The 10,573-nt window shown below is 38.6% G+C and overlaps 1 protein-coding gene across 1 annotated transcript in view; it reads right to left on the bottom strand.

The window, feature by feature from the left end:
• Positions 1-377: 377 nt before the first annotated feature.
• Positions 378-10,573, bottom strand: part of LOC119426724 (anoctamin-1-like) — a 28,111-nt gene continuing 17,915 nt past the window's right edge. The window contains exons 4-7 of the mRNA XM_037694310.1: positions 8,575-8,673; positions 7,364-7,515; positions 920-974; positions 378-452 (exon numbers count right to left, since the gene is read on the bottom strand). Coding sequence (XP_037550238.1) covers positions 378-452; positions 920-974; positions 7,364-7,515; positions 8,575-8,673 — 381 coding nt within the window. The remainder of the gene's footprint in view (positions 453-919; positions 975-7,363; positions 7,516-8,574; positions 8,674-10,573) is intronic.

Here is a 10,573-nt window from a genome sequence, read left to right as displayed (position 1 = left end):
GGGGGGGGGTGTGAAGGCGTTTTTAACCCTTCCCACATTTGCAATATTCTAAATGTTTGTAAACTCAACGTTCTAAAAGAGCACAGCATGTCAAGATTTCAGCTCTCTGCCAACTGCCAGCGCTCTCGGCCACGCCCACTTTTCCGTTGTAGAGTAGCTTCCCTGCAGCTGTGGGCTGCACACAGGTGCAGCAGGTGCTAAACTATTTAAAATAATTGATTTTAAATAAAAATGCCATGCTGATCATGCGGCTCATCCATCAATCAGCCAATTGTGTGTCATGTCCAATCTTATTTTGAAAAACAGCGATAGAGCAAGTTAGCCATCCGCGAAGAAGCGAGGGACAATTGTAAACACAAAGCGGTTTTTTATAAACTCTATGTAAAATCAGATGCCCTACCCATGGAATACTTGGCTTTTGTGCATCTTGTCCTCTTCAGTACCTCATAAACCTGGAGAAACAATAAAAGCACATTAAAAAGACAGACAGGTGAAATGCAGCTGCAGATTACTTTTTTTTAAGTTTAATACAACAAAAGAAATTAAAATTAACAGGCAAATAAAGCAGGCAAACACCAGAGTTTCATCCTCTGGCTTTAGAAACTAAAATACAAAGAACTGAACTGAGTTTTATTGATGTGAGCTGAAGCACAGCCGACAGCAAAGAGCTGCTCCATCCAATACTGTGAAGCCAATCCCATTATGTAGTCATTAGTGAGGTACTGGTAGTTGTGTAGGTGTTTATGCGTTTGTGTGGAGCCCTAGCAGTCGCTGCCTTACTTAAAGAAGCAAGATGGATGAAAATGTTTATTAGACGTAGAAAAACATGTCTATATGAACATGAATGTTACAGTCATTTACTTTTAGACTGTAAATATAAAAACACACCCTTAAACAGCTGATCACTATGAATACTTACTATTGAACTTCTGGTCTTGCTGTCAAAGAACTTGTCTCTGTCAGACAGATCAAACCTGGGAACAAACAAAAATGGGTCACGCTTCAATTTAAAATGTAGAGAATTAAAACGAAACCTGGATGTAAAAATTAGACTTTTTACTTCAAAATCCAGAGCTCCAGACAAAACAACTCTTACAAAACACCACACAAATTTACCAAGGCTTTTACGTTTAATAACATGAGGAACGTTGAGGGAGTGAACGTTGGAAATGTAAAACCTGCATTATGGTGGTCCCACCATGAAATGTGGAAGGTGTCCATGAGAACATAACTACCATCGTATGATACTGTTGGATACATTAATTATCATTTCATCAACTCGTTACTCAAATAAGCCACTCAGAGGATCCAATAAAATTTTTCAACCCAGTTTGACTTGCAAGGGCGTAGAATTGACAACAGGCTTACAGAGATGTTACACGGAACTCTGGTATCGTTCCTGCATCCGTTGGTTTGTCAATAACCAAAATATTTCATCAGTCACTGGATAGGTTTGAATAAAACTCAAAGTAATCAATAGATATACATTATTAACTGATAAACTTTTGGAGTCAGTTCCAGTCAAGATGGCCTCCACAGCCAACAGCTGTAGCTGACGGTGTTTTCAATGATTGATGAATTCCTTCAAGGAAGTCTACATTTTTAACTGAACACATCTTCACATGTGAAAATATGAGATTTCCACATGTGAAGTTCACACTTTTTTTTTTTTGTTCTTTAAACAGCAAGATCACCTTTGAGGAGTCAGAATACGATGGTTTCGGTACACACAATTTATCCTGATTAACTTAAACCAGTTTTCCTTATTCAGGAATACAGTAGTATATATACTAAAATACTTTATTTTTTATTATTAGACATGTCGCCTCCCAGCAAGAAGACTGTCAGACTGAATCCTGGCCCGGGGCCTTTCTGGGTGGAGTTTGCATGTTCTCTCCGTGCATGCGTGGGTTTTCTCTGGGTACTCCAGTTTCCTCCCACAGACCAAAAACATGCATGTTAGGCTGATTGGTAACTCTAAATTGTCCCTAGGTGTGAGTGAGAGAGTGAATGGTTGTTTGTCTCGTTTGTCTCCATGTGTCCCTGTGATGGACTGGAGACATGTCCAGGGTGTACCCCACCTCCCACACAATGACTGCTGGATATGGGCACCAGTGACCATGAAAGGAAGACACAGTTAAATATAATGAACATGTAATTTTTGTTTTCTTTCAATTTTTATGCAAAATACCATAAGTCAACAAAACATACCAACAATGGTCGAAGTGGAAAACAACTGGTCCATGTATTGGTCACGTCTAGACTGGATTATTGCAAAGGTTTGTTATCTGGGTGTCCAAATACTTCTTTAAAACATCTTCAGTTAATCCAAAATGCTGCTGCCAGCGTCTTAACTGGAGTTAGTGGGAGAGATCATATCTCTCCAGTTTCAGCTTCTCTCCACTGGCTCCCTGTCAAATCCAGAATTGAATTCAAAATCTTACTTCTAACCTACAAAGCTCTCAACAACCTAGCTCCATCTTATATTACAGATCTTATTGTTCCATGTTTTCCTAACAGAGCACTTCACTCTCAGACTGCAGGCTTACTTGCGGTTCCTAGAGTTTCCAAAAGCAGAATGGGAGGAAGATCTTTCAGTTATCAGGCTCCTCTCTTGTGGAACCAACTTCCAGTTTCTGTCCGTGAGGCTGACACATTGTCCAGTTTTCAGACTGGGATTAAGACTTTACTTTTTGATAAATCTTATAATTAGGGTTGGCTTGTTATGCTGTCTTAAACTTAGACTAGTGGAGGACAAATTGACCTCATTTTCTTAAATTAAATTGTTAAAATTGAATAGTTTTCATTTTTCAATTCAGTTTATTTATAAAGTGCCAAGTCACAACAGAAGTCATCTCAGGACACTGAACAGAAACTTTCATATGTAAAAATAATAATTTAACATTATTTATCTGAGGAGCAGACTGCTTTGAATTTAACTTCATCACAGACTCATCTTGAGCAAGCATGAAGGTGACAGTGGAAAGGAAAAACTCCCTCATGAGGAAGAAACCTTTAGCAGAACCAGGCTCAGGACAAGTAGCCATCTACTTCAACCGGCTGGGTTTGGGAGGAATAGATACACAATGGCAGATCAAGAATCACATATTGAGATAGAAATAATATCAAATGAAAACTATTCAATTTTAACAGTTAATTTTAAGAAATGAGGTCAATTTGTCCTCCAGTAGTCAAAGCCTATAGCAGCATAACAGGCCAGCACTGCCTATAGGATTTATCAAAAATCAAAGTCTTAGGCCCAGCCTTTAAACTGGACAATGTGTCAGCCTCATGGACAGAAACTGGAAGTTGGTTCCATAAGAATGGAGCATGATAACTGAAAGATATTCCTCCCATTCTGCTTTTGGAAACTCTAGGAACCACAAGTAAGCCTGCAGTCTAATTTGATACTATTTCTAACTTAACATGCGATTCTTGACCTGCCATTGTGTATCTGTTCTTTCTTCCTGTTCCTCTCAAACCCAGCCAGTTGAAGCAGATGACCACTTGTCCTGAGTCTGGTTCTGCTAAAGGTTTCTTCCTCATGAGGGAGTTTTTCCTTTCCACTGTCGCCTTCAGGTTTGCTCAAGATGAGAGTCTGTGATGGAGTTAAACTCAAAGCAGTCTGCTCCTCAGATAAATAATGTTAAATTATTATTTTTATATATGAATGTTTCTGTTCAGTGCCCTGAGATGACTTCTGTTGTGACTTGGTGCTATATAAATAAACTGAATTGAATTGAACTGAAAATTGTTTCCATCAAAACAAAGCAGGATGTCCTGGATGTGACAGATTGACACAACAACCTATAATCTGACTGATTTGAGCTCTGGATTTACCCCCAGTCCTCATATGAGCAGTCTGAGCGAAGAGATTACTGAATCTGTGTGTAGTTGTGTGTGGTCAAGATCCAACAGAACTGTAACAGTGCAGAAGAATGAAACCAGCTGAAGAGCTTTGAAAACCAGATTAAAGTTGAATCTGTAAACAGATTTAATCTCAGGGACCTGGCCTGGAGTGGTTTCAGGTCTGACGAGGAGAGGAAGGTGTGGAGGGAGATCTCCTGCTAGCTGTTAGTCAGAGCTGTAAATATAGCCGCTCACTGCCCACTCTCTCCTCCATACATCCCAGCAGGCCGAGGGCAAGACATTCTTCTTCTGTGAGCGCTGCGTATGAAGGCGGCTTCACTAGTCAGGACTAAACATGCTGCAACCACCAAGTCCCGACATCTGTGGACAGTGAATCCACAATTCTGTCACTCAAGCTGTGATTCCTTCTCAGTGTTCAGAAAATGTAAATGTCCTGTGAGTCAGACTTGCTGTTTGTTGGCCGGAAGGGGGGGTGTGGGTGACTAAGTGAGGGATGGGGGCTTCAACAGGATGCAGTCAGACATCATCGCTCCGAAGCCTTTCTGCCATATTTAACTCGGACAGCTTTATGGGCTCGTCTCACCCGTCCGTGTTTATTCCTTCTCCATGCTGGGCTTTAATATTTCAAGAGGCTGTTTAGAGAAAGCTGTGTATTCAAATGACTCTGTGCTGGTAATAATGTGGGTTAGCACTTCTTTTCTTTACCGTTTTACTGCTGGAAATGGTTTTCATCAAATATATTTTATGCATCAGACAAATGTAACTTGACATATCCGACGCTCCGAGAGGAAATTCTTGCTGCTCAAATATGTTTGAGCAGAAAAAAATTAATAAATACGACATCTTTAAATTAATTTTGACCCCAATCCAGTTTTTAAAATTCATTAATTTATTGCAACTCATCTTTTTACAAGCAGAAAATGAGAGCTCTTAGCTTTCATTTTGTTCTTATGTCAGTAGCTAGTCATTCGCTCATTAAATTTTAAATTCACGACAAATGCAGGTGTTCATTTTTCTGTATGCGTGGATTTCTGAAGCATGTCATTAAATCAAGCTGCACCTGTCAAACAAGTTAAATGTAACTCAATGTGCTTTACTGTGGAGAAAAAAGTTGGCAACGAAGATAGCTATCCCATAAGATAAAAATATTCCAGTAAAAGTATCCAGATTACAACAAAGTCCATGCTCCAGTAGTCGAAAAAAATAGAGTGCAGCAGTTCAGATGGTGTCTTTGGCCCGCCCATCCTCCATTTCTGGCCCTCTTCCTCGTTGATAGTCGTGTCAAACTGGTTGAAAACAACAAAGTCCATGCTCAATAATCCAGGTATACAATCTGAAATTTTTCAGTCAGGTCATCTGGACACCATCTTAGTACCAACATAACTGGTTTGTTCCACTTTGGAGTAAGCTGTTGGGGGAAGAATCAGTTTTGTGTTGTGTTTCCTTGACTGACGAAGCCTTTCGGATCGAAAGCGAAACGTTTCAGCACAAAAAAAAGAAAATGTCCAGTTGACCCGACTGAAAAATGCCGTATCCAGATTAGAGACTCCTCTTTAATCCAGCAGCAGGAAGTTAGTCTCAGTGAGTAAAGACTAAAAGCAGAAGCACCAAAAGTTCTTGTTCTGCTCTGTGGAACAGCTAAAGGAGAGGAACCAGTGGATCTGAGGGGATGCCCTGGTTCATAAACCAAAACCAGTTTTAAAAACCAATGAGAATTTTAACATCAATCCCAAAATGAACAGGCAGCCAGGACTGCAGAGCAGCGTGTTCAGAAGGAGCCAAAATGATGAGTTAAAAGGACTTTACCAAACTATATGAAACCAAAAGTCATTTTAAGCATTTTCAGATGGTAACTGTAGAATAATCCAAAAAACATTGCATAGGTTTATGCCATTTTATCAAATAATAGTTGGATAAAAATGTGAGTTTGACACATTTATTTATTTATTTTTGCATGCAGGAGTGTATATTACTATGTATTCAAAACCTCTGGAAAACAATAAACCCTGTCACTTTGTTTGGTGCCTCCAGGTTTCTAAATCTCTTCAAGGAGCTGTTCAGACAAATGGTAGTTTCTCAACTGACTGATCTTAGATCAGATTTATCCATGTCACGTCTCTTCATCCAACTTCAGATTACTTACTGTACGTTTAGTGCAAACAGTAACGATACTTCAACGTTGCAAAGTTAACTTTGTTACTTTCCTCATACGCCTTCAGCGTATGAAAGTAGTATCATTCTCCACAGATCATGATGCACACATAACAAGAAATCATACTGTATGACAGATGTTCACACCATAAAACACTTTCATAACACAAAAATACCTTAAAAATATGCACAAAAGCATCCCATGAAGTATTTAATATTGGATATGTCAATAAAAAAAATGCTTGATGCTTTGCATTGTTTTTATAAATGCGTATTTATTTAGTGTATGACAGGAAAAGGGGGGCAGATTTTTACGGGAGTTTATTGTTCTGTTGACCTGAGATGGGGAAAAAAAATAACTGTTGCACAGTCTGGAAGATGTTCTGGCAGGGAGGGGGTAATGATCTTCTCTGTTGCCCTCACTGTTCTCAGCAGGATTTTTCTTTCTGCAGCGGCGCAGCTGTCATACCAAACGATGATACAGTGGGTCAGGATGCTTTCGACTCTTCCTGTGTAGAATGTTGTCATGATGAGTGTCGGTGATTTGGCCTTTTGAGTCCATGCAGAAAGCGAAGGTGTTGCTGGGCTTTTTGGATGAAGACAGTGGTGTTAGTGGTCCAGGTCATGCCGTTTGCAATAAGCATCCCCCAGAAACTTAGTGCTGTTGACTTTTTTAATGGAAGTACTATTGATGTTTCAGCAGCACTGCTTCCTATCCTAAAGTTCAAAACTATTTCCTTGAGATTTTCCACCTACAGGGTGAGGTAGTTGTGGATGCACCACCTGGTCAGTTACTCCAACTCCTGTCTTCACACTAGAATTGCGATATCTAACCTGTGCCCGACCTGAAATTTGGGCCAAAATAATGTGCTGGATGGGTGGGCCGGGTCGGTCTCAGGCTTTTGATGTTATTTTATGAATCATACAGCACAAACAAAACTAAATAAGAATGCACAAAATAAAATTGTGTTAATCTACTTGTAGAGGAGAAGGCATTAAGTTTACTGATGAGGAAAAAAATAGAGTGCAGCAGTTAATCAGGCTGTGAAAAGAGAGCGTAGTGCTGGTGCATTGCGCAACAATTGTGCATGTGGATGCTGTGTGGACAGATCTATTTTTCAAGTGATGTCTGGACCTGAAGGCAGTCTAACGTGCATGTTGTTGATACTGTGGGAGGAAACCGGAGAACCTGGAGAAAACCCACACAAACACCAGGAGAACATACAAACTCCACCCAGAACCAAACTGGGAACTGAACCCAGTACCTTCTTGCTGTGAGGAAACGGTACTAATCACTAAGCCACTGTGCTGCCTATGAAGATTATGACGAGATTTTACTCACAAATGCCTTTTCTCCCTGGAAAACGGATGAGACAGAGGTTTGACGTTTTGTGGTCGGTTGGCGTCCACTTTGGGGTGGAGAGGACCCGTGACTTTGTGAATGAACAGACGGACCTTCTCTACCAGATTGCTGCCTTGTTTAACCTCATAAACCTGGGAAAGAAACAAAAGGTCTGCTTCACTTATGTCACAGTAACAATATGTTATAAATACACATGAACAGACGTCTCCTTGTACATTAGAAGGCTGTCAGCTGAAAGTGCATCCACTGTATAATCTGCGAGGTGACTAAGAGGACGATGTTATATCTAGTAAAGAATAAAGTTTAGGTCTTAATAATTTACCAACAAAAGGACTATTTATTAGGGAGAGGCAGTACTTTTTAAGATTGAATGTCTGGTTAAATGGGCAAATGGAAAGAATTAAAGCAAAAGACACAATGTTTTGTTTATTTTAAACACCAGGTAGTGACAGCCAAGCTGTTTACTTAACTTCTTACCTTTCTAATGCTATTCAACACAACTGCTATAGCCCACACCCTTGAAAATTTTAAGAAAAGTAACGGATTTCCAATGTATTCTGACATAGTATTTTATTTTTAAAGGATTTTAAAGGAGAAACTATGGTCAGCTGGTTGAGCTTAGCTTTATTATAGGAATACATGCACACCCCTGCATCCATTGGAGCACTGATAAAGAAATATAAAGCTCCTTGGCTAGCAGGATTAGCAGCAGCACATGTTTCTGTACCTGAAGCCTCTGTTTAAAGAGCTCTGAGGTGAAAGAACATGTTAATCAGAAGTTTTCCTTCCAACCATGTGGGCACAGCAATTTAGAAACAAAACATGACGCAGGCAACAATCTTAAATAATAAAGCAGCAGATAAGATATTAGGCCTCTTTTTTCCTGATGCGGTGATACTATTGTGCTATATTAAATAACCCTGAACGAATAAAGGCTTAAATCAACACGCACTGTAAGAAAGAATTGCTGCAAGGAGCTCTTTCTTTTGTAATAAGGCAGAAAACATGCTGAGTGGAGAATTTCATCAACTGTAAATTCTCGAAGAGGTTAGATACTTTGTACTTTGTATATTGTGCCAATATATGATCTATGTGACTTTCACAAAAAAACGGATGATCCAGAATTTAAATTCAGGTTGAAGCACAACGGTTTATCGTGCCAGAGGGTAATCATTGGACGAATGGAGCACCTTCTTCGTTGGCATCTTGAGCTTCATGAACTCAGCCTCTCGACACAAAACACTCCAAGGAGCATGGATCTTCAAGAAGCCAATCCCAGGGATTTTACTCTGAAGTACAAAACATGTGAAATATTAGGAGTGTCAGGAGAAAATGGACAGCCAAAATGAACAGAGAGATGATATAAAAACTGCAGACGTGTGCAAAGATTTGTGATGAGCAAAAAACTTTCCTGTTTAGTGGAAATCCTCGGCACCGATTTCAGCAAAAACTCTGATCTTTTTAAATAGCGATGACATTGTGTGTGCAGCCTGTTATGTTACGTAAAGGCACTTCTGCAGAGCCAGACTTACTCAATGCCCCACTCCCCCAGCTCTGCACTGACCTGTCTGGATGAAGGAATTGATGACAATACAGTGAAACGAGCTCCCTTACTGCATGTATAAAACAGACTTTCCTTATGAGCGCCAATAAATAAAACCGCTGGGATACACATTTATAACTAATGTAGTTATTGGGAGTTTATCTTAATAACTGTAGCATGTATTAAACATGTTAAAACAAGAGAGTTTAATTTATTTAAGTTCATGATCAGTTATTTTTATCTTAGGAAAATGTAAATCCTATAAATTAGTTAGTTTTTTTACTTGTTATAAAGCAAAGTAGGCTGTGATATTTATGGTGTATTCCACACAAATCAAACCATCTTGCACTGCAGCAGCATCCCTTTGTCAAATACTTCGTACTTTCAAAAAAACAAAAGATAATACATCTTCCTGCTCTCGTTCTTTGGCCGTTGCATCTCAATAAAACATTTCAAGCCTCACTGATACAAGATGATAACAGAATTAGCAAAGGAAACTTGATTCCTTTCATCACTTCTGCACATCTGCAAGTATCTACTTTATGTTTTAGACTCTTCTAAAGGATGCGCCTCCAAAGTTTGCTCTTACAGTTACAAGACATTTATTATGACTTCTGATGACGGAGTACCGTAAGTTGCTAAAAGCTTTTCCGGGAAGAAAATTTAAACAACAATGCTTCATGTCAAAGGGTCGCTTGTGTGGCTCTCAGTGCATAAAGAGTCATTTAACACCATTTGCCATTTTCTGAGAAAATGGACTGAAATGATAAAGACTCAGCAGGGAACAAATATTTGTCCTCCAAGCCTGAAAATGCACACAAATGACCCAAGTACTTCAAGGAATAGTTGGTAGGTTTAGAATAGGTTGCAAAAGTATTCACACTTGTTACAATCTAGAAATTCATGAGAATATTTGGAAAGGACCTGTGTTAATTTACACAACATAAGCTGTAATACCAAAGTTCATGCTCAATAATCCAGGTAAAAATCCAACAATGTTCAGTCAGGTCATCTGGACAGTTTCTTTTTATCGCCGAGACATTTTGTCCGTCATCCAAAGGACTTCTTCAATCTGAGGAGCCACCAAAACAAACGGCACACTGCATAGTGGAAAAACCCAGTTTGCTGGTGCTAAGATGTAATAAGCTGTAATAAATGTTTTGTAAAAAACAAAAAATAACATAATAAAAACAGACATTTAGGTCTCCGGGTATGTCTTTGTAAGTTTGGCACATTTAATAAATAAGATCTGAAGCTATCAATTTGGATCTCCTTAAGGGATTTTAAACTGATAATGTCAATAGAAATATCAAAGCAAATATGTTGTTTTTAGTATTTTACCTTATTTCATATGGCACCTCCATTTAACTGTGTTTAGAACTTCTTTTATTTGATTTTAATTGCTTTTTGTTGAATTATTGTCTATACTTTATATGTTGTCTGTCTAAAACAGGTCTCTCTTGTAAATGAGTTCTTGTGACTCAGTGAGACTTATGACAACAACAACTACTACATCATCATCATCATCATCATCATTATTATAACAATAATAACAATATCAATAATAATAATAATAATAATAATAATAATAATAATAATAATAATAATAATAATAATAATAATAATAATAATAATAATAATAATAA

The sequence above is a fragment of the Nematolebias whitei genome, chromosome 2 (assembly GCF_014905685.2).
Source record: "Nematolebias whitei isolate Nwh7 chromosome 2, NemWhi1, whole genome shotgun sequence".
Taxonomy (NCBI): Eukaryota; Metazoa; Chordata; class Actinopteri; order Cyprinodontiformes; family Rivulidae; genus Nematolebias; species Nematolebias whitei.
This window is presented reverse-complemented; position numbering and strand designations above follow the sequence as displayed.